At 44.5% G+C, this 24794-nt stretch overlaps 1 protein-coding gene across 2 annotated transcripts in view; it reads left to right on the forward strand.

Moving 5' to 3' along the window:
• The first annotated feature begins 9365 nt into the window (after positions 1-9365).
• CCNJL (cyclin J like) overlaps positions 9366-24794 on the forward strand; it is a 50489-nt gene continuing 35060 nt past the window's right edge. The window contains exons 1-2 of one of the 2 annotated variants that reach the window (XM_027084392.1): positions 9366-9681; positions 10060-10174. In XM_027084392.1, the coding sequence (XP_026940193.1) occupies positions 10109-10174 (66 nt within the window). In that variant the 5' untranslated portion in view covers positions 9366-9681; positions 10060-10108. Of the gene's footprint in view, positions 9682-10059; positions 10175-21228; positions 21488-24794 lie in introns of those variants that run through there. The other variant, XM_027084391.1, reaches the window with a different exon arrangement.

The raw sequence follows: 24794 nt of genomic DNA on the forward strand, positions 1-24794 counted from the left end.
ATTAGGAGGTGCTGTTGTCTTCCTCACAGAGAAGAGTACTTCTCTATCCCTGTGTCTCCTTCAGAGTGAGGAGTGGGGGTAGGGAAGTTACACAGGAGGGCTGTGAGAGCTTTCTTCCACCCAGCAAGATTCTCTCACGTTGTCTTCCTGACCCCTTGGTCCCCCTGGGTTTGTTTCCCACCCTGGGGATCTAATCCCATCCCCTCCTTTGACAGAGGAGAAACTGAGCCCTGTGGAAGGAGAGCTGCTTGCCAACTCCCCACAGTGAGTTTACACAGCACTTGTTTTACGCTCTAAAGAGCAATGTCCTGGGACTTCCCGGGCGGTCCAGCGGTTAAGACTCCACCCTTCCACTGCAGGGGGCCCGGGTTTGATCCCTGGTCGGGGAACTAGATCCTGTGTGACGCAATGAAGAACCGGCACATGGCAACTAAGACCTGGCACAGCCAAATAAATTAATTAATATTAAAAAAAAAAAAGCAATGTCCTAGGAAGGTTCTGGCATGTTTTGAGTGACACATATTAGAGAGTAGTTTGTACTTCCATGTACCTTTCTCCTTTTCATAGTCACAACAGTCTTTTAAGGAAACAGTAGTTCCTCCTTTTTACTACCAGAGAGCATAAGTGTCCAGGGTCTTACAACTTTCTGAGTCTCATTTGAAAACTGGGGATAATGCCTTACCAAGCTGAAGTCTGAGCCAGCTGATTCCTTCAGACTCCATTAGCTCTGCGGCCCATATGTCCCTCATTTATCTATTAATGCAGGAAAACTGTATTGACCACCTCCTTTACATAAGGCACTGTCCTTGTCTTCAAGGAGCCTAAATTGTAATGGTGGGGAGAAGGGGAAATTTTTGCCCCAAGGATTGCCCATGGAGGGGGATAGGTGAGTTCAGATTAAGAATCATAAGGTATAGAATATCTTTGGGAGGAAACATAAAGGGGTGTCTTAGTCTATTCAGGCTACTATAACAAAATACCACAGACTGGGTCATTTATAAACAAGAGGAATTTATTTCTCAGAAGTTCTGGAGGCTGGGAACACAAAGAACAAGGTGCCAGCATGGTCACATTCTAGTGACCTCCTGGTTCATAGCCAGCACCTTCCCGCTGTGTCCTCAACATGGCGGAAGGGGCCAGGGGTCCCTCCAGGGTCTCTTTTATAAGGCACCACCCTCATGACCTAATCGTCTCCCAAAGCCTCCACCTCCTAATAGCATCACCTTGGGGTGTTAGGATTTCAACATATGAATTTAGGAGATGGTGGGGACACAAACATTCAGACCATGGCAATGGGCTTCCTCTGGGGTAGAGTTCAGAGGGACCAGAGGTGGGAGCTGGGCTAGCTCCATTTGCAGGGCCCAGTGCTCAATGAAAACATGGCGCTCCTTGTTCAAAAAGCAGGGAAAAGTGCTGTTAAAGTTATTAAAATATAAAGTTTTTTTCCTTTCTTCTGCCATCTCTCAACTTGTCATTGTTTTATTTGCTATTTAAGGTTCTAAGTAAAGAAAAACTGGGAATTCCCTGGCAGTCCAGTGATTAGGACTCTGTGCTTTCACTGCCAAAGCCCAAGGCGTGGGTTCAGTTCCTGGCCGGGGAACTGAGATCCCACAAACCACATGGCATGACCAAAAATTTAAAAAAAGAAAAGAAAAGAAAAACTTAAATATTACTGTGAGTTTTATCATTCATCTTTATATTGTGCATTGCCACTTTTCAATGCAAAAGTATTTAACTCATATGCAGGATCCCTGAAATCACACAATTCATATTTCACAGTTTTTATGTTCATATGTATTTAGTTTATATAATAGCAGTGGAAATGCTGCACACAACTAATGCAACTTTTAATTTCACTCCTTTTTGCTTTTGTTTTGGGTTTTTTGTTTCTGTTTTCTAATAAAAATTGTATACATTTAAGGTGTACAACATGTGTTTTGACATACATATACATAGAGAAATGATTACTACAGTTGAGCTAATTAACATATCCATCACCCCATCATTGTACATAGTTACCTGTTTTTTGTTTTTGTTGTTGTTGTGTTTTTTTTTTTTTGGCCCCCCCACTTGTGGAATCCTAGTTCCCTGGCCAGGGATGGAACCCGTGTCCCCTGCCTTGGAAGCATGGAGTCTTATCCACTGGGCCACCAGGGAAGTCCCTAAAATGCAGTTTTACTATCTACAGACACTATGCTGTGCATTAGATCCCCAGAACCTACCCATCTTAGAGGACTGCAACTTTGTACCCTTTGACCAACATCTCCCCGTTTTCCCCAGCTCCCCACCCCTGATAACCACTGTTCTACTATCTGCTTCTATGAATTCGAGTCTTTTAGCTTCCACGTGTAAGTGATACCATGCAGTACTTGTCTTTTTGTGTTTGGCTTATTTCACTTAGCTTAATGCCTTGCAGGTTCATCCATGTTGTTATGCATGACAGGATTCCCTTCTTTTTTAAGGCTGAATAATATTCCATTTTGTATATATACTACAATTTCTTTATTCATTCATCCATCAATGGGCACTTAGCCATGTCTTGGTTATTGTGAATACTGTTGCAATGAACTTCTTGAGATGTGCACATCTTATCAATACTCTCTACCTCTGGCTCACTCATGAGTCGGGAAGAGAGGAAAGGAAAAGGAATGACAGGTTGCCCCACCTTTTCCTTTCCTTCTGTGTCATGATACATGGTAGCTTAATACAAGGAAGCAACACCAGTAAGAAAGGCTGTGATAGGCTTCCTGGGTCATTCATATTTCTCAGAATGTTATTGCCTTCTGTTATGGGTTAAATTGTGTCCTCCCCCCCAAATATGTTGAAGTCCTAATATTTTATTTGGACACAGGGTCATTCCAGATATAGTTAGTTAAGATGAGATCCTACTGGAGTGGGGTGAGCCCTTAATCCTAGATGGCTGACTACTGTCCTTATAAGAATGTTGTGAAGATAGGGGCAGACAGTGGAGTGATGCAGCCGCAAGCAACGGATTGACGGCCACCACCAGAAGCTCAAAGAGGCAAGGAAGGGTTCTACCCAGAGTCTCAGAGGGAGCATAGCCCCACTGACACCTTGATTTCAGGGTTCTAGCCTCCAGAATTGTGAGAGAATAAATTTCTGTTGTTTTAAACCACCCAGTTTTTGGTATTTTGTTTACAGCAGCCTTTAGGAAACGGTCACACCTTCTTTTTGCATTCAAAGCAAGTCTAGTGCAGTGCAAGTATAGCCTCTCAGGGTTGTCAGTTCCTCCTGCCCTCCAGGTATAGAGGTAACACGCTTACCTTCTACTTCTTTGGATTTCACTAAACTCCCAGGCCTAGGAGGTCCACTAGAATTCCATGCTCATGGGGCAGCAAGGAACAGCAGACACCTATGTCACAGATGTCATCTGCTCCTACGCATGCTCCTCTGTCCTCCTGGACTTTGTTTACAAAACACAGGTTCAAAGACAAAACTCTTAAGAATTTCAAGGTGGTGACAGTAGAACATTAAAGTCAAGCACAAGGCCCTCCTGAGCTTGAGCCTGTACAACTCAACCCAGGAACTGGCCCAGCGAGAGGGAAATTTTTTTTTTTCTTATTCCTTTTGTGCCTTTTTGATCTCATACTATTTTTTAAAATGTATTTATTTATTTATTTTTGGCTGCATTGGATCTTCACTGCTGCATGCAGGCTTTCTCTAGTTGCAGCGAGTGGGGGCTGCTCTTTGTTCTGGTGTGCGGGCTTTCATTGCGGTGGCTTCACTTGTTGGGGCACTTGGGCTCTAGGGTGCACACGCTTCAGTATTTTTGGCATGTGGGCTCCGTAGTTGTGGCTCACAGGCTCTCGAGCGCAGGCTCAGTAGTTGTGGCGCATGGGCTTAGTTGCTGCAAGGCATGTGGGATCTTCCCGGACCAGGGCTCGAACCCGTGTCCCCTGCATTGGCAGGCAGATTCTTAAATTAACCACCGCGCCACCAGGGAAGTCCCCTCATACTATTTTTTTAATTGAAAAAAGTAGTATGGACCAGCTTTATAAATATCCTAGGTTCTGAGTTTTGTTTGCAAAATGCTGCTTTTTAAAATTCTTCCTGCTGGGGTCTCAGACCTAATCTGTAGAAATATATCTCAAGAATTTCTAATCAAGGATCATAAAGGATTTGGCCAATGTCCTTTAGACTATGTAGAGCACAGAGCTAGAAAGAGGTTAACGGGGTTGGCTTGGTTTTTGGTTAAAGACCAAAGTGGTAAACAAGGCTTATGTCTCAAAGTTTATAGCCCAGATGTCTTCCTTCTGTCCCTATAAACTGAGCCAGGCTTCATGCCTTTGGTCCTAAATGGAGCAATGCAAACCATTAAGACCCTAAGGAAATACTACTCAAAGTCTTTGCCTCAGCTTAGGACCTGTAAAGCTGAGTGCCTGAAGAATTTATGTCACTGACCATCCTGCCACCCAGGATATTCACTGCAGTGTGGTTATGGCAGCAAAAGACTGGAAACAACCTAAGTATCCAGCAAAAGAAGACTGGTTACATACATCATGATGGATCCATACTATGGGACTATGGGATAACTGTGCAGCTCTGCAGGCACTGCCATGAAACAACCAAGAGGGAAGAAGAAGGTGCAGAAGGATGCATTCCGTATGCTGCCATTTGTGTAAAGGGGGGAAAGGCATGGGTGTTCATGTTGGTAAGTGTGTGGATCACTTCTGGAAGGAAACACAAGGTGCTGCTTATCCTTGGGGAGGAGAACAAGGCCTAGGACCAGGATGAGAACACGTTCATTTCACCATAAATATATTTTTAATGTGAGAGCTTATAGCCTATGGAAAAAAAAAAAAGACAAAGGAAAGTTAAAGTGAGCAGTTTATAATATTAGATTGATTTGTCCTCTGTGGAAGATTGGAAAGTCAGAGAAAAAAATTTTTTTTCTCATTTTATACCTGGTAAAGTTTGAGGTAGGATGGCCTTGCTCTAAATCTTTGGTTCCGAACCTGTGAGCTTCAGAGATTGGAAGTGGGAGGGTGGTAATCGGCTCACAGTAAGCACTTGATACAGTTTTACTTTTTGAGTGAATGAATGAATAAATGAATGGATACTTCTTAGCTTAGTTGGGAATGGAGTGGGTGGGAGAAGTAACTCCAGTTGTGTTGTTCCCCTGCTGTGCACCAGAGGAAGCTTCCTCTGCTGAGGGCACCAACATCATTTCTACCTGCGGACAGGACTCACTACCAAAACCATCAGTGCAACACGTTTTTATCTTTCAGAGACACTGGGAAAACGAGAGACTCCTGAGAATGATACAAAAAGGACTGCAGAATACAAATGATGTTTAGTATCTTCTTAAAATACCCTGGTAGAAAAGCCCCAAGATTCTGTCTCCCTCTCACCTATCGGAACTCCAGATATCTGAGAGCTGAAGTTTAGGAAAAGAAGACTCCAAATCAGTGAATAATAAAGGTCTGTCCTCTTTTGGTGTAGCCTGAGAAAGAAATAATACTGCTATGAAGAAACAAAACCAAACCAAAAACAAAACAACACTGTGAATTGTTATTCAATGGAAGGCCACTCCAGTAAATATATCGGTGATTACTTAAAAATAACGTTCACTCTTTTTTCCTTTTTGCGAAAGTAATGCATGTTTCTTGTAGAAATTTAGAAAATTCAGATATACTAGAATAAAAAGTTAATTAGAATTACCCATAATCCTACCACTCTGATTACACAGTTAATATTTTTACGGACTTCTTTTTTGTTTCTTTTGTGTTTGTGTGTGAATGTAATATACAATTGGGATCATAATCTAATCTCCTTTTTCACTTAATGTCTTGTGAACATTTTCTTAAGTCATTATTCATTCTCTTAAAAAATGGTAAGAGCCAAATTATTATTTAACCAGTCCCTGTTCTAATAGTTCACTATGATAAAAGAGCATTTGTTGATGAAACCCCTTGTAAAGAAATCTTTCGGGGCTTCCCTGGTGGCGCAGGGGTTGCGAGTCCGCCTGCCGATACAGGAGACACGGGTTCGTGCCCCGGTCCGCGAGGATCCCACATGCCGCGGAGTGGCTGGGCCCGTGAGCAGATGAGTACAATGATACTTTTTTTTTTTTTTTTTTTTTTGCGGTACGCGAGCCTCTCACTGTTGTGTCCTCTCCCCTTGCGGAGCACAGGCTCCGGACGCGCAGGCTCAGCGGCCATGGCTCACGGGCCCAGCCGCTCCGCGGCATGTGGGATCCTCCCGGACCGGGGCACGAACCCGTGTCTCCTGCATCGGCAGGCGGACTCGCAACCCCTGCGCCCCAGGGGAGCCCACAATGATACATTTTTAAGGTTTTTCAGTGATATTGTCTTTCAGAAGATGGTATTAATTTATATTCCCACCAACACTATATATTTGTCAATCCTGTGTATTGTGTTCTTAAAAATTCTTGACAAAGATATACCTTGTTTCTAAAACATGTTTAATGTCTTTACTAGTATGAGCATTTAAAAAATGATAATTGTCCATTTGAATTTCTTCTTTCTTTTTAAAAATATTTATTTATTATTTTTGGCTGCATTGGGTCTTAGTTGAGGCACGTGGGATCTTCGTTGTGGCATGTGGGCTTCTCTCTAGTTGTGGTGCAGGGGCTGCAGAGCACGTGGGCTCTGTAGTTTGCGACACACCGGCTCTCTAGTTGAGGTGCTTGGGCTCAGTAGTTGCGGCACACAGGCTTAGTTGCCCTGTGGCACGTGAGATCTTAGTTCCCCGACCAGGGATCGAACCTGCGTCCCCTGCATTAGAAGGTGGATTCCTTACCACTGGACCACCAGGGAAGTCCCTGAATTTCTTCTATCATGCATGCCTGTTCATCCTTTTCTGCATTTCAGGTATTAGCGTTTTATAACATGTATTGATTTACAATAGGTCTATATAGTAAGATCAACCTTTACCATGTTTGTTAAAAACATTTTCTCCAATTTGTCATTTTCCCTTTTGGTGATATTTGATGTCTAAGTCTCGCATATTTATTAAAATATATATACTCATCCTGGCCTTTTGTTTCTTCCTATGCCTTAAGCTCTAGGCCTTCTCCTCTGAAATAACCTGCGTTTTCTTTTAGTTCTCTTGTGATTTTTTTTTTGGGGGGGGTGTTGATATTTCTTTGTAGTTCTTTGGGTTTGAAAAAGTTAAATTGTATGTTGGGACCCACCAAATGAAGGCTGCCCCAGTGGCCTGGCCTACATCACAAATCTAAACCTAAATCAGCCTGCCCTTATGGGAAACACCTCGCTGTCTAGGAAACCTAACTACACCAATCACAGTCCTCCAGCTCAGTTAAAGCTGGCTCACCTTACCCTAGAAAACAGGACCTCCTAGCCAATCATGCCCTGTTTCCTCATTGCCTCTTCTAATGCTCTATAAAACTCGCTTTTGCCCCAAATCCCTTGGGAAGAATGTTCACCGCTTGTGAGGCACTACACTCTCCCAATTCATGAATTGTTTTCCCTTAAATAAAGAACATCAAACTCATTACTAAATTGTCTTAGTTTTGTCATTTGACAAGTTCTTATATTTATTTTGATGATGCTTTAAATAAATCCCTAGTTTTACTTTTTTCCCCCAAGTTAACTAATTTCCCCTGCCCAATTTATTGAAGAATTTATCCTTTTCCCCTCAAAAGTGAAATGCCACATTTCTCACACAGTTAATTTTTAAGTATGTAGAATGTTTCTAAACTTTCAATTATTCCACTGATACTTATCCATCCATTCTTCTTTTTTTTTTTAATCCATCCATTCTTGTGTCAACACCACTGTTTGAATTATAGCTTTGCAATATGTTTTAAGATTTGGCAATATATAGATCTATACCCCATTTTTAAAATATAAAAATCTTAGCGTTTGCCATAGATATTCCTCCATTTGAGTGTTACAAAAAGTGTCATCCCTCCCCCACCCCCATCTACCCACAATCGTTAGAATTTTATTGAATTAATTTGAGTAAAGTTGATATTTTCACCTATTTCTATTTCTTCAAGCCTTTCTTATTATGTTTAACCTTTATAATTTCTTTATTAAGAGCCTGCACTTATTGTTTATTCTTAGTTTTCACTTTCACAGTAGTTTTTTTTTTTAAACTAGATCCTTACTCTATCTACAATTTCCCCTTTCTTCTTTTGCCTTTAATATTTATTTATTTATTTTTGGCTGTGTTGGGTCTTTGTTTCTGTGCGAGAGCTTTCTCTAGTTGCGGCAAGCGGGGGCCACTCTTCATCGCGGTGCGCGGGCCTCTCACTATCGCGGCCTCTCTTGTTGCGGAGCACAGGCTCCAGACGCGCAGGCTCAGCAGTTGTGGCTCACGGGCCTAGTTGCTCCGCGGCATGTGGGATCCTCCCAGATCAAGGCTCGAACCCGTGCCCCCTGCATCGGCAGGCAGATTCTCAACCACTGCGCCACCAGGGAAGCCCCTCACGGTAGTTTTTTAAATTTATTTTTTATATTAAAACTTCTCTTTAAGCACCTATTGAAGCTTATTAAAGCTGATTTAAAAATTTTTTTTCCAGGTGGGTACTTGGGTACCAGTCAGAAACCAAAGGCTCTTTAGTGGCAGCTATTTGTTGTTTGTTTTATACTTGGCATGGCGATTATCCCTTTATATGAAGTATCTTATTTAATGATTATCTCCAGCAGGTTGGTGCAATTTTTATTCCCAATTTACACATGAGGGTTCCAAGCTTACAGGGTCTGAGGAACATGGCAAAAGTCACCCAGTTGCTAGCTGGATTTGAAACAGATCTGTGAACGTCCAGAAGAATCACAAAAACCAATCAATCTTCTGTGCCATCAGAGGAGCTAATTAAAGGGCGTGCCTTTCCGAAAACAATCAACTCAATTAAAAAGACAATGCCTTCCATCCAGCGGGCCCTCCAAAAAGACTGGTTTTCTCCCAATGTAAGGCGTACAATTTATACCTTGCAGGAGCATAAAAAAATATCCGTTGATTTACTGAGCCTCCTTTAGAATCAGGGACTCGTGAATAATCAAGAGCGGAATTTCTGGCGATTTCGTGGGAACTGTCCGTTTGGAAATCCACCTCCCCATTGCAGGGCCGGTTAAAAAAAAAAAAAAGAAATAAAAAAACAACCAGGTGGAACCGACGGGAGGTTGGCTAGAACAGCGCACGCGGGAGAGAGAACTTTCTGGGGGCATTCTGCCCGCGCCCTTCACGAGTGGCGCGCGCAGGTGGCGCCGCGGTGCCGGCGCCGCGGTCCCAGCGCTGCCCGCGTGAGTCCGCGGGGTGCCCAGGAGGCCACCCGGCGCCCACGCGAAGGTGAGAGGAAGCTTTCCACTGAGGCGGGGGAGGAGGGCTGACAGGAAACGCAGCCAGCGCCGGCGAAAGAAAGACTCCAGTTCCCAGCCCCCCGCCCCGCGGGGTGCGGGGGCCGGCGGCGCATGCGCGAGGCCCGGCCCCCAATTCCCCCGGCGAGGGAGGAAGGCCCCCGGCGGCCCCGAGGCTGCGAGCCGCGGCGGGACCCGAGCGCACGCAGGGGCGCGGCGGTGGCGGGGGCTAGCCGGGCTACGGAGGCGGCAGTCAAGAGCGTGGAGCGCCCAGCGCTAGGGCCCATCCGCGTGCAGGCACCCCAGGGCACAGCCAGCTCGGCCCTGGGCCGGGGGGGCCTGGCGCCCGCAGCCCTCCACGCCCGGAGAGGGATGCGTGAGTTTCGCCCCGGCTGGAGGGCAGGATGTGGGAGCAGGACAAAGGCTGGGCGGCGGGGGAGGAGTTGGGGACGGCGAGCCGGTGGCCGCTGCCTGAGCCCTGGCCTCTGGAGAGCTAGCGAAGTCGGCAACTTTCTCTGTAACTTTTGCAAAAGGGAAGATAAAAATTCTGCAAGTTGTTGCACAGCTCCAGGTCGCCTCAGGTCCCGCGAATAGAGGGGAGGGGGCACTGCAACCTTCCCGGGATGGGAGGCGACCGCCAGCTCCGCTGAGCGGGACAGGAGGGGGCGCCCGGCAGAGACCCCGGCCGAGGACGAGAGAGGATGGGATGCCGGGGGTAGCGCTACGGCCGCTGAAGTTGCCCGTGTCCACACAGGGTGCGCCCTGAGAGCCCGGTAGCCTCGCGTCGCGGCGCTGTAGACTCGATGATGGATGAGCCGTGGTGGGAAGGGCGTGTCGCCTCGGACGTCCACTGCACCCTGCGCGAGAAGGTCAGTCCGTCCCCGCCCTTGTCACTCGCAGGTCTGGGTATTTAAAGTCCCTTTCGCTCTCGACTCCGTATCCTCAGGTCGCCCTGCGTGGGAACTAGGAACTCTCGGTGCTTTTCTTTCCTCCTGCTCTTAGCCTCCTCCTGGGACAGTCGTGAGGTGAGAAACGAGACTGGAGAGCTTAAATTGGTTTTTCTGCTTAGGAGCCCAGAGTTCTCAGACAACTAAACTGTACCCCTTAAGGTGGTATTTCCCATAGTACTGTCACCCGAGATTATTTTAAAGGGTACGTGAATGAACTTAAAAAAAATAATCATCGTGTATTTACTTTAATGTGCAATTTAAAAACATATATATCGAGCAAGTTCTGCATAGGCTAACTGATGATGATTTTCCATATATTGTAACGATGTAGTTCCTTTTAAAATAAATTTAAGTAAAAGTAGTGACTTTACATAAAGAATAATTAGGTAAATGATAGTATAAGGCATACGTAGTTAATGCCCCCACCCCAAATATATCTAGGATGGGACTGAATAAGATTTACGAAACATTGAAGTAGAGGCTACACAGCACTATTTACAATAGTCAGGACATGGAAGCAACCTAATCGACAGATGAATGGATAAAGAAGACGTGGCACATATATACAATGGAATATTACTCAGCCATAAAAAGAAACGAAATTTGTAGTGAGGTGGATGGACCTAGAGTCTGTCATACAGAGTGAAGTAAGTCAGAAAGAGAAAAACAAATACCGTATGCTAACACGTATATATGGAATCAAAAAAAAAAAAGAAAAAATGGTTCTGATGAACCTAGGGGCAGGACAGGAATAAAGACGCAGACATAGAGAATGGGCTTGAGGACATGGTGGGGAGGGGGAAGCTGGGGCGAAGTGATAGTAGCATCGACATATATACACTGGTATATATACATATATACCAGATGTAAAATAGATAGCTATGTGGCTAGTGGGAAGCAGCCACATAGCACAGGGAGATCAGCTCGGTGCTTTGTGACCACCTAGAGGGGTGGGATAGGGAGGGCGGGAGGGAGACGTGAGAGGGAGGGGATATGGGGATATATGTATATGTATAGCTGATTCACTTTGTTACACAGCAGAAACTAACACACCACTGTGAAGCAATTATACTCCGATAAAGATGTTAAAAAATAATAATAATAAATAAATAAAGGAGAGGCTACAAAACTAAGAGAATGTGGGGAGACAACAAACACTCCCCTGCCAGTTTGCCGCTGGTGGCAGAAGGTGGAGGCACCTGAAATGTGATCTCTGCTTTCCCCTCACCTCAAAGGGAGAAGTGCTGATGGGCTCCCGGAAGGTGGAAGAGTCCAGGTGGGTTAGAGATGTGGCCTGTGTGTCTTGTCTCCTGCCCCTGGGTGGTTTGGGGAACAGGTGTGAAATAAAGGTGTGTCTTGGTTTCCTAGGGCTGCTGGGACAAAGTACCATAAACCTGGGGATTTACACAATAAAAATATGCTCTCTCACAGTTCTGGAGGCTAGAAGTCCAAAATCAAGGTGTTGGCAAGGCCATGCTACTCCTTGGCATTCCTTGGCTCGTGAGGCATCACTCCCATCTCTGTCTCTATTGTCACATGGTGTTCTATCTGTATTTTCTCTCCTTATAAGGACACCTGTCATTGGAATAGGGGCTACTTTAATCCAGTGTGACCTCATCTTAATTTAACTAATTACATCTGACAAGACCCTATTTCCAAATAAGACCACATTTTTAGGTTCTGGGTAGACATGAATTCTGGGGGGGACACCATTCAACCCAGTACAGGGAGGGAGAGGTCTTCTTAGTGGATTAGCTGGCTCCCTACACAAACAGGTCTCATCCAGTGCATTTGCACCCGATGTCTATGGAGTTCTGCTTAAAAAGTCACCAGCTTTTCAGGGTTTTTTCCTCATCAGGGGGTAGCTGTCTTCTAGTAAAATTATTTTTTCTTTTTTCCTGTACCTAGTCTATCTCCATCTTGCATTGCTTGTCCGGGCTGTGGCTTTCCTCTGCTCCCCTTGGTCTTCTTCCCAGAACAGAATGGCCCAAGGTGTATGCATATTTTAGGCATCTGGGGAAGAAATCCAGGTCTTGGTGTTTCAATTAAAAAGCTGGGGCAGTGGGATGGTGGACCAGGCAGTAAGGTCTTGGTCCTTTTCTGGAGGCGGGGCTAAATAAATTAGTGAGGCCTGCCGTGGACATTGGGCTTCCTTGTTCATTGTAGGCTCGAGTGGTTGTTAGTTCTGCTCATAGCTTAGGAGGAATGGCTTTGACCTCATTGGTCCTTTCTAGCACGAAGGATTTCTGAGAGCAGTATAAACTCAACCAGCTCCACTACCTGAGAATCCTCAACCTTTTGTATATAAGCAAGATTGTTCTAATCTCTCTTCCAGCCACTCAGAGGAGCAGGGCAGGCAGTTCCCCATTAATTGTGCCTCACCCATGCCATAATGCCATATTGGTTCACTGTTAGGCTGCCTACCTTGAAGGAGGACGGGTTTGTCCAGGTTTTTAAGGTTAGAGATAGAAAACTCACTCGGGTTGATACTCGGGGTCACCTGTGACTTGAAGCTGGTCTTATTAGGGTAAATCCTGGGTTTCTTTTTTTTTTTAATTGAAGTATAGTTGATTTACAATGTTGTGTTAGTTTCTGGTGTACAGGAAAGTGATTCAGTTATACATACATATACATATTCTTTTTCATATTCTTTTCTGTTATGGTTTGTTACAAGATATTGAATATAGTTGCCTGTGCTATACTGTAGGACCTTGTTGTTTATCTACGCTATAGGTAATAGTTTGCATCTGCTAATTCCAAACTCCTAATTTATCCTTTCCTCACCCTCTTCCCCCTTTGGTAACCATAAGTTTGTTCTCTGTTTCTGTGAGTCTGTTTCTGTTTTGTAAATAAGTTCATTTGTATCATATTTTAGATTCCACATATAAGTGATATATGGTATTTGCCTTTCTCTTTCTGACTTACTTCTTTTAGTATTATAATCTCTATGTTCATCCATGTTGCTGTAAATGACATTATTTCATTCTTTTTTATGGCCAAGTAGTATTCCATTGTATATATATGTCACATCTTCATCCATTCATCTGTTGATGGACATTTAAGTTGCTTCCTTGTCTTGGCTATTGTAAACAGTGCTGCTGTGAACATAGGGGTGCCTGTGTCTTTTCTGTTCATTTCTTTTTTTAAAATTAATTAATATTTTATTTTTGGCTGCGTTGGGTCTTCGTGGCTGCACACGGGCTTTCTCTGGTTGCTGCAAGTGGGGCTACTCTTCGTTGCTGTGCGCAGGCTTCTCGTTGTGGTGGCTTCTCTTGTTGAGGAGCATGGGCTCTAGAGCGCAGGCTCAGTAGTTGTGGCGCATGGGCTTAGTTGCTCCGCGGCATCTGGGATCTTCCCGGACCTGGGATCAAACCCGTGTCCCTTGCATTGGCAGGCAGATTCTTTATGACTGAGCCACCAGGGAAGTACTGCATGTATCTTTTCAAATTAGAATTTTCTCTGGATATATGCCCAGGAGTGGGATTGCTCGATCATGTGGCAACTCTAGTTTAAGTTTTTTGAGGAACCTCCATACTGTTTTCCATAGTGGCTGTACCAATTTACATTCCCACCAACAATGTAGCTTTTCTCTACGCTGGCTTTCCTTGCTTATAATGTCATACTCTTTGTTTGTTGAATGCTGCCAGATGAATACAAAGTGTGTTTCCATCTAGGCTGTTGAATTGTCATCACAGAACCAGGAGCAGTTATCCTCACTTGACTGGTGTAGGAAGCAAGCCTGGGATGACAGAGATAGTGGGAGCCCCCCCCTTTGTCAGATATGAGATTCCAGTATAGTGTTATACTATAGTATATAAAATGTGACACTGGGGAAACAAACCTTGGTGTTGAATGCAAGCTACTAATGGCAGTGAAACCTTGAGGTGCTTATTTAGACTCTCTAAACCTCTTTAAACCTGGCCCCATCGTTCATTCTTCCCACAACAGGCAGAACCTAGATTGTGTCACTTCTCTGCTTAAAGACCTCTACCGTCATCCCATTGCAGTTATAATTTCCAGTCCTTATCACCACCTCTGTTACCTGACACAGTCCAGCCCTGGCCTGCTCTCCTGCCTTGTCTCCTACCCCATACCATTCTGACCTCCTTTCTCTTCCTTGAATAAGTCAAGCTCCTTCATGCCTCAGGGCCTTTGCACAGGCTGTTGTTCCCTCTATCTGGAGTCTCCTTTTCTCTATAACTGTTCCTCTGTGTCCCTCAATCGAATCATCCTGTTTTGTTTTCTATATAGCGTTTAACGAGTATCTGGGATTATTTTCTGTTTGCTTATTATCTTTTCCCCCACATGAGAATGTACATTCCACAAGAACAAGCCTGTGTTTGTCGTGTTCAGTGCGGGGCCGCAGTGTCCAGAACAGAGCCCCCCTCTGCAGAAGGATGAGATGAGTGAATCTTCTTTAATTTCCTCTTCTGTAAACTGGGGGAAATGTTTTCTAGGAATGTTAGGATTCAGTGAGAGAACCTGAGAGCCGTGTGAGGCACGTGGCGGCTACTTGCTGTGCTTTTCTATGTTTTTCCACTTAACGACCACTCCGGGGGAGGCCGACAGCCCCTTTTGTGACATGCGTGGTTAGGGTAAGGCTTGGAGTTTGTGACCACCCTCTCTGAGGGGTTCGCGGGTGTGACAGGGTCTTCATATATAATATAATATATATATATATATATCATATATATGATATATATATATCATATATATGATATATATATGATGTGTATATCATATATATATCATATATATGATATATATATATAATATATTATATATATATATATACTTTTTCATATTCTTTTCCACTATGGTTTATTACAAGATATTGAGGGACTTCCCTGGCGGTCCAGTGGTTAAGACTCCACGCTTCCACTGCAGGGGGTGTGGGTTCAGTCCCTGGTCAGGGAACTAACATCCGGCATGCCACGTGGTGCAGTCAAAAAAAAAAAAAAGATACTGAATATAATTCCCTGTGCTCTACAGTAGGTCCTTGTTTATCTATTTTATTTGTAGTAGTGTGTATATGTTAATCCCAAAGTCCTAATTTATCCCTTCCCACCCACCTTTTCCCTTTGGTAACCGTAAGTTTGTTTTCTACGTCTATGAGTCTGTTTCTGCTTCCTAAATAAATTAACTTGTATCATATTTTAGATTCCACATATAAGTGATATCATATGGTATTTGTCTTTCTGTCTTACTTTACTTAGGATGATAATCTCTAGGTCCATTCATGTTGCTGCAAATGGCATTATTTCATTCTTTTTAATGGCTGAGTAATATTCCATTGTATATATATGTACCACATCTTCTTTATCCATTCCTCTGTTGATGGACATTTAGGTTGCTTCCATGTCTTGGCTATTGTAAATAGAGCTGCTGTGACCTTTGGGGTACATATACCCTTTTGGACCATGTTTTTCTCCAGATATATGCCCAGGAGTGGGATTGCTGGATCATATGGCGACTCTATTTTTTCATTTTTTAAGGAACCTCCATACTGCATACTGTTTTCCGTAGTGGCTGCACCAACTTACATTCCCACCAGCAGTGTAGGAGGATTCCCTTTTATCCATACTCTCTCCAGTATTTATTATTTATAGACTTTTTAATGGTGGCCATTCTGACCAGTATGCGGTAATACCTCATTGTAGTTTTGATTTGCATTTCTCTAATAATTAGCAATGTTGAGCATCTTTTCATGTGCCTGTTGGCCATCTGTATGTCTTCTTTGGAGAAATGTCTGTTTAGGTCTTCTGGCCAATTTTTGATTGGGTTGTTTGTTTTTTTGTTATTGAGTTGTATGAACTGTTTGTATATTTTGGAAATTAAGACCTTGTAGGTCTTAATTTGTTTTCAAATATTAAATTACTCCTTTGATCATCCTACCTGGCCTTACTGCTTCTGCTGGAGCAGAGCTAGAGCCCTCCTCCTTTGACTACTTTTCTGCTGGGGCTGGGGGTGCCAGTCAGTACAGGGGAGTCAGGATTCTTCCTTATCACACCTGTGCCCTTGAACTTCTTCACTGAACATGGGGGGAGGAGCAGATCATCCCCACCATGCTGGTGGTGACAATGAGGCTGTTGGTGTTTTCCTAGTAACCAGCTGTATGCCCCAAGGAGTGTTCAGATTAGACTGACAGCCACTTTTTTTTTTTTTTTTTTTTTGCCAAAAGATGCATCCACCCAAGTTTAAAATTAGCAGGTTCTGGGTACACATGATGAAATTAGGTCATGGGATGGCTGTCAACTTGAGGGCCAACTTCCTGGTCCTTCAAGCCTCTCTCCCTTCCCCCATGTGTCCTGGCCCCAACCTCATGCTTCCTTCATTGTCCTTGTCACCTGTGTAGTAACTTGTCCTACTCACTAGATTGTGAGCCCCTCGCAGGCATGAGGTGTGTGTGATATCTCGGGATTCCCAGACCAGTGTGATGAGGTGTGGAGGGAGCACAAGGGGTGTCCATCCCTTCACCTGTTGCAGACACAGCCACTGGGGGAGCACAGAATGGAAGGACGAGGCTTAGGTGGACTTGCGGGGGCATGGTGAACGGTGGTGCAGGAATGCTTCCCAGGAACCCTCCGTTGGGTCTTGGGCATGTCCCAGGAGGTGGTATTTGTCTTTTTGAAGAAAGTAAAATTGCCCCCCACAATCCCACCCCTTGGAAGTAATTTGTTGACATTTTGGTGTAGGTTCTTCTGTTCCTTTGTGTGCCTGTCATCACAATACATTTTTATTTTGGAGTTTTTTTTAGTAAAAATGGAAAATATCTTTTCTCAGAACACTTTGTTGATTTTGTAGTATGTCACGCTCACATTTCCATATCATTCTTCTCCACCCAACTCCTGATTATTGGACTTTAGCAAAAAATTAGAAACGATTGTGTTTATTTAGAATAGACAATATAAGAACATGGCAAAAAGGAAAAACACCCAGGTTATATGAAAGGGTGGATGGTGAAGAGGCTCTAGTTTTCCTCCCTGAAAGGTACCACTGATCCCAGTTTCTCATGAATCCTTCCAGAGTCGTTCTCCGCATGAACAAACCAAGTGTGTGTGTTCTAACACAAGTGGTAGTAGCATTTACACACTTCCCTGTACCATTTGATGTTTTTAAATGTGTACAGTTTAATAATTTAAATATTTTTTATGAAACGACCAAACAGAAGCTCCATGACGAGAAGGGATTTTTATTTTGGTCTTTTCTGCTCATTGTAACAATAAAGGTATAGTGTAGATACTCAATATATTTGTGTTGAATGAATGAACGAAATATTTCTTTTTGGTAATTTTTTATCCAAATATATACATTTTATTTTATATAAATGTTATCATAGTATATTATAGTTTCATAACAATTTTTTTCTTAACTGCATATACTAAGTAACTTTGTATGTCATTAACTATTCTTCTCCGGTATCATGCATAATGTTTTATTGTATGGATACACCATGATTTAACTCATTTCTTTGTTAGATACTTAGATGGAGCTGCGTTTTCATTTTTTTAAATTGAAGTTAATTTATATACAATACAATGTACAGATCTTAAGTGCATATGCAGTTTCGAGTATACAGTGAGTTTTGACAAATGTATATACTCATGTAACTACCACCATAGTCAAGATACAGAACATTGCCATCAACCTAGAAAGTTCCCAGGTACCTTTTCTCAGTCACTCACCCCATCATGCTCCCAGCCCCAGGCAATCACTGATCTGCTTTTCTGTCTGTGTGGATTAGTTTGTGTTTTCCAGAGTGTCATATAAATGGAGTTATATGTATGTGCTCTTTTCTGTCTGCCTTTTTTAACTTAGAGATTTACTTTTGAGATTCACTTTTTTTTTTTTTTTTTGCGGTACGCGGGCCTCTCACTGTTGTGGCCTCTCCCGTTGCGGAGCACAGGCTCTGGACGCTCAGGCTCAGCAGCCATGGCTCACGGGCCTAGCCCCTCCGCGGCATGTGGGATCTTCCCGGACTGGGACACGAACCCGTGTCCCCTGCATCGGCAGGCGGACTCTCAACCACTGCGCCACCAGGGAAGCCCGTGAGATTCACTTTTGAGAACATTTTTGAGATTCACCTATGTTGTATCTATTAGGAGTTTATTTCTTTTTTATTGCTGAGTAATATTCCACAGTCTGTGTATTACATAATTTGTTCATTCATCTCCCTCTTGATGGTCTTTTGGGTCATTTCTCCTGTACCATTTGATTTTGCACAGCACTGCAGTGGTGATCCTATTCTTCTGTCTGCGAGTGTGCTCATGAGAATAAATGCCTGAAAGGGAATCGCTGGTCTTGGGGTGTGATTTTAAGAACTTTGAGTTTCACCAGTTAATAAATTATCAAAACTTGCACCAGCCTGCACTTGCACCAGTGATGTGGGAGGGTGTCAGCTTCCCAGTAACTTTGCTAACCCTGGATATTAGCCTTTAAAAAAAAAGAAAAGTCCATGCCGGGCTTCCCTCGTGGCTCAGAGGTTAAGAATCCACCTGCCAGTGCAGGGGACACGGGTTCAAGCCCTGGTCCGGGAAGATCCCACATGCTGCAGAGCAACTAAGCTCGTGCACCACAACTACTGAGCCTGCGAGCCACAACTACTGAAGCCCGTGCGCCTAGAGCCCATGCTCTGCAACAAGAGAAGCCACCTCAGTGAGACGACCACACACCGCAATGGAGAGCAGCCCCCGCTCACTGCAACTAGAGAAAGCCGACACGCAGCAACAAAGACCTAACGCAGCCAAAAATAAATAAACTTATTAAAAAAAAAAAATTCCATGCCATTTCAGTAGGTCAAAATGGTGTCCCTTGGCTATGTTTAAAAGAATCAGGAACCCAGAATGGGAAAAGCGCTAACGGATGGAAAGGAAGGGGTAGAGAACTCTGAATACTTTCCAGGATCTGGGGAGGCCCATATGCAGCAGGGAACCAGCCTGAGTCCTGTGTCAGGCTGGGTGAGGGCTGCTGACCTTCGGCCCTGGCCAGAAAACTCCCCAGGCTCCCTCTGAGCCCCATTGTTGCAGTGTGTGCTTCCCTCTACCCCCAAGTGGCAGTTACTTGGAAACTTGAATCTTGAGGCGGAATTTGAATTGTCCTGCGGCACTGGCTCCCTTGCAAGGTCACTGGAGCAGATGGTACCAGGGCCTGGGCCTTCTTTGTGGTAGGGACATCTCCCCTGGTAGCACCAGCTACTTACTTAGTCCAAAAACAGTCATCCATTGACTTGCGTGGGTGGGTTGGGATGACAAGGAGTGAGGTGGATTGTAAGAACAGAGAAAAGCATCAGGAATTGGATGGATTCAGTTATTGTAAGGAAAACTTGGAGAAAACCTAAATGCCCATCAGAGGGGAATTGGTTTCACTGTGGTTCATGCATACACTAAACTAGGTGGAGTTATCAAATATGATGAGGTAGATAACTTTCTGCTTAATAACAATTAAATTCCTGATCCTTGTAAAAAAAAAAAAATGCAAGTAAATCAGTACTGCTGACTGTTTGGAGTGCACCACTGTGTTTTCCTTTTTATTATAGAAATTTAAAAAGATACACAAAAGTAGAAAGAAAAGTGGAATGAATCCCCATGTACCCTCCACCCAGCTTCAGTACCTGTTTCATCTTCCCCAGATAGCATGTTATTTCACCCATAAATATCTACTAAGCAATAAAAACCTCTTTTTTTTGACATAACAACTATGCCATTATTACAAAACTCACTGTCATTCATTAATAATATATTGCTCAGTCCATAATTCAGTTCTCACAGCTGTCTCAGAAATGGCATTTATAGTTGCATTGTTCAAAATCACAATCCAGATAAGATCCATGCATTATATTTTTTTTAATTGAATGTAAGTTTCTTTAAATTCTATAGTGCTTTATAATTTTCAAAAGTTTCACATACATGATTTCATATAATCCTGTAATAACCCTTTTTTTAAATCCCCTGCTTCTATATTGTCCCACCCCCTTTCCCTCTCCCCACTGGTAACCACTAGTTTGTTCTCTATATCTGTAAGTCTGCTTTTTTGTTATATTCACTAGTCTGTTGTATTTTTTAGGTTCCACATATGATATCATACAGTATTTGTCTTTCTCTGTCTGACTTATTTCACTTACCATAATGCCCTCCAAGTCCATCCATGTTGCTGCAAATGGCAAAATTTCATTCTTTTTTATGGCTGAGTAGTATTCCGTTGTATATATGTACCACATCTTCTTTATCCATTCATCTGTTGAAGGACACTTAGGTTGCTCCCATACCTTGGCAATTGTAAATAACACTGCTATGAACATGGAGGTACCTGTATCTTTTTGAATTAGTGTTTCTGTTTTTTGGGTTTTGTTTTTCCACATATATACCCAGGAGTGGAATTGCTGGGTCATATGGTAGTTCTGGTTTTAGTTTTTTGGGAAATCTCATACTGTTCTCCACAGTGGCTGCACCGATTTGCATTCCCACAAACAGTGTAGGTGGGTTCTCTTTTCTCCACATTCTTGCCAACATTTGTTATTTGTGCTCTTTTGATGATGGCCATTCTACAGGTGTGAGGTGATAATCTATTTCGTTGTGGTTTTCATTTACATTTCCCTGATGATTAGTGATGTTGAGTGTCTTTTCATGTGCCTGTTGGCCATCTTCATTTCCTCTTTGGAAAAATGTCTGTTCAGTTCTTCTGCCCATTTTTTAATTGGATTGTTTGTTTCTTTGATGTTGAGTTGTATGAGCTGTTTATATATGTTGGATATTAACCCCTTATCAGTCATATCATTTGCAAAGATCTTCAATTCAGTAGGTTTTTAAAAAATTACTCTTAAGTCTTTTATTCTGTAATGGTTTCCCTGTCTCCCAGCTCCTTAAAATTGTTTTTTTCATGCCATTGGGTTTTGGAGAAACCAGGTCATTTGTCCTGAGGGACACCCCCTGTTCTTAATTTGGCCTATTACTTCCTCATGGTATCCTTAACTTACGTTCACTGTTAACAGTTTGGCTTGTATACTTCCCTACTCTGTGGGACTAGAATATGCTGCAATCTCCTTGTTCTCTAGTTGGCCGTCAAACATCACTTCCTCAGAGGAACCTTCTCCCACTCGCACACAAGGTCAGTCTGCACCCCTGTGACGTTCTCAGACTACCCTCGATTATGCCTTCAGCACCCAGCATGACTTGTAATTGTACACTTCTTAGTGGGATTGTTCCATTTGGATTTGGCTCCCTCTCTGGACGGCAGGTGCGTGAGAGCAGGCTGGGGCCGTGTTTCCCCAGTTCTGAGCAGAGTAGCCACAAGCCCCTTGGTGTGTGCTCATCACGGATGCCTGGTCTGGGGTCTGAGCCTTACCCACACGCACATCGCCTTCCTGGACCTCACTGTCTGGTGGGGTAGGTAGCACGGCTGCCAGTAACTCCATCTATTGGGAGAGAAACAGCCTCCAAGGGCTTCAGCACTTGGCCAAGGCCCCCATTAAGTGGGGGAGCTGGGACCTTAAAACCTCGCGGTCTGCTGTCCGGAGTCTGACTTTGAAAAAGCAGAGGAGTCGCACGCAGCCTTGAAGGCAGCGATGTGTAACAGGGACTTCCCCTCAGGGGCGGTTCCACCCCGGGGCGAGTGGTACAGAGCTGTTGGCTCTGAGTGGAAATCTCTTGTTGGTCTCTTCTTTTAGTGTTAACTTTCTGTTTTGAAATATTATCAAACTTAGCAGAGTTGCCAGCACAGTACACAGTTGTAAACACTTTAACACATTTGCCTTATCATCCCCTTTTTCTGTCAGGCGGTTTCTTTCCCCTCCTGGACCAAGATGCAGACATAATACTCCATTATCCCTTAATATTTCAGGGTTTATCTTGCATGGCTACTTTTAAGATGGGCCATAAAGCACTTTCTGGGGGAACTTCAGTCAAACCCCTAGCGACACCTTCCCAGGTAGGAATCCTCCCTGGAAGGCTGGTTCAGGTGAAGGGGATTCAGCATTTGGATCAGGAGGGAGGAAGCCGGGTGGCCACAGGTGGCCTGGCCGTGAATCTGGGAAGGCAGAGTTCTGGCTCATTTCCTTGGACCATCCCCGTGGCTTACTGGCAGACGGCTTCTTCATTAGGCAGTCATTTGCTGAACTCCGTGTATGACCTGCAGACCCTGAGAGGCTCTCCCAGGAGATACCACAGCCCCAAGCCCCACTCCGGTCCTGGGGGTTGGGAGAGGGGGGTGTTCTTAGCACAGCTGAGGCTAATCATCTCAGACCACTTCTGGCCATTCTATTTGTTAATGGTTGTAACAGCCAGTGAAATGTAGCAATGCTATTCCCTGTTAATGGGTGCTTGTTGTGTGCTCGACAGTATGTTCCCTCCTGTTATCTAAATCCTCCGGCAACCCCCTCTAGTAAGTACTAAATTTTCCTCATTTTATCCCCACTTTCCAGATGAGCCTGCTAAAGTACAGAGAGTTAAATAACTTCCCCAACGTCATACAGCAGGTAGATGGCAGAGCCAAGACTTGAACCCAGGCAACCTGGCTCCAAAGCACACACTCTATTTTTGTGTGTGTGGTACGCGGGCCTCTCACTGTCGCGGCCCCTCCCGTTGCGGAGCACAGGCTCCGGACGCACGGGCTCAGCGGCCATGGCTCACGGGCCCAGCCGCTCCGCGGCACGTGGGATCCTCCCGGGCCGGGGCACGAACCCATGTCCCCTGCATCGGCAGGCGGACTCTCAACCACTGCGCCACCAGGGAAGCCCCAAAGCACACACTCTTAACCACTGTACCAGCGGTGACACCCCATTGCCTAGGGAAGTGTGAAGAGCTTCCAAGAGAAGGTGAGATGTGGAGGAAGTTCATCTACCAGGGCTCAGGGCCCCGTGTGATAGTCACACATCAGTGACCTGCCGGGGCGGTCTGGTGAGTAGGGAAGGAGGGGGAGATGGACCAGGAGCATTGGCTCTGGGATGCAGGTCTCCGTAGGTGTTTACACTTACCCTGAAACACATGGAGAGCTGTGAGGAGCGAGGGCTGAATCACTGGAAAATGACCTTGGCCTTGGAGACCTGGGTGTTAGTAATGATCCAAGGAGATGGTTTCTGAACCAGGGCAGGAAGTGGGGAGACTTGAGAGTTTTAGGAAATAGGGTCAAAAGGACTAGTTAACAAACAGTGAAAGATTTCATGTTTCTTACTTGTTGGAACAAAGAGATTTTCCATTGCTGAGGGATTGGCCTTTTTCATGATGAGCAGTGTTCTTAGAAAGCTCCTTCCAGCAATTAATTGCTAGTTTCTGTGTAATCTTTCAAGACTCCCACTGCCCTCTAAATTAAGGGAGTAGGTGTTTGTTGGGCACAGTATGCCAGACGTTGTTGAATGTTTGTTGCGTATTATCTTATTTGATAATGAAAGTTGCCTTAATGTCCTGATCAAGCAAGGCACTAGTAGTTCTTGCACATCGGCGCAGGTTCATTCTTGCATTCAACACATGTTTTTTAGCAGCCGACCACATGCCACACACTGCTAGCTACTGGGGATATAAGCGATGAACAAAACAAAATTGTCTTCACGGAGCTTATAGTCAAGCATCAGGCTCACATGAAGTGCTTGTAAAGCATATTTAGGTGCCCAACTCCATCCCAGGACGTCTGATTCAGTAAGTCAGGAAATGGGGAGTGTAATAGATTCCTAGGGCTGCCTCAAACTGGATGACTTAAAACAACAGAAGTTTATTCCCTCACAGTTCTAGAGGCCCGAAGTTTGAAATCGAGGTGTCTGCAGGGCCGTGATCCCTCCAAAGGCTCGCAGGGAGGATCTTTCCTTGTTTCTTCCAACATCTGGTGGTTGCCAGCCACCCTGCGCGTTCCTTGGCGTGTAGCTGCATCCCTCCGTTCTCTGCTTCCATCCTCACCTGGCCCTCTGCATGTGTTTGTCTTTGCCTGGTCTTCCCTTTGTATGTCTGTGCGTCTCTGTTTTCTCTTCCTATAAGGACACCAGGCATTGGATTAGGCTCCACACTAATCCAATGTGACCTCATTTTAACTTGATTGCATCTGTAAAGACTGTTTCCAAATAAGGTCACATTCTGAGGTTTTGGGTGGACATGAAACTGGGTGAAACGCTATCCAACTCAGGACCTGGGGGCAGCCTCCATGTTTCAGTAGATCCCCAGGAGATTCCAGTGCCTGTGATCAACTGACCACAGTTGCAGAAACCCAGGTCAGCAAGGGACTGGAGTCCCAGCTGGAGTGACCGGGGGTTAGTGGTGGTGGTTACCCTAACTGACTCGTTTTGGGCTGCACGGTAGGGTCTGGGTGCCCAGGAGAATCCATCAGAAGGAATCTGGAAACTGGGGAGGGGAGCTGGAAGTGTGGAGTGAAGAGCTTTTGAGACCACAGCGTAGGAATGGTGACCCAGGGGAACAGGAAGAGAGAGTCCAGGGTTGGACCTGTTGCAGAGAACCACCGTAGAAGGGGGCACATCATGACCCCTCCCCCAGGTGATGGAGGGTGTGGGAGAATGAGGGGTACCCCCAGTCGAGAAGGTGTGGGGCGTGGTCATATCAGGAAG

Source organism: Aethalodelphis obliquidens, unplaced genomic scaffold, assembly GCF_003676395.1.
Source record: "Aethalodelphis obliquidens isolate GAN/ISIS:26980383/991018 unplaced genomic scaffold, ASM367639v1 scaffold52, whole genome shotgun sequence".
Lineage (NCBI taxonomy): Eukaryota > Metazoa > Chordata > Mammalia > Artiodactyla > Delphinidae > Aethalodelphis > Aethalodelphis obliquidens.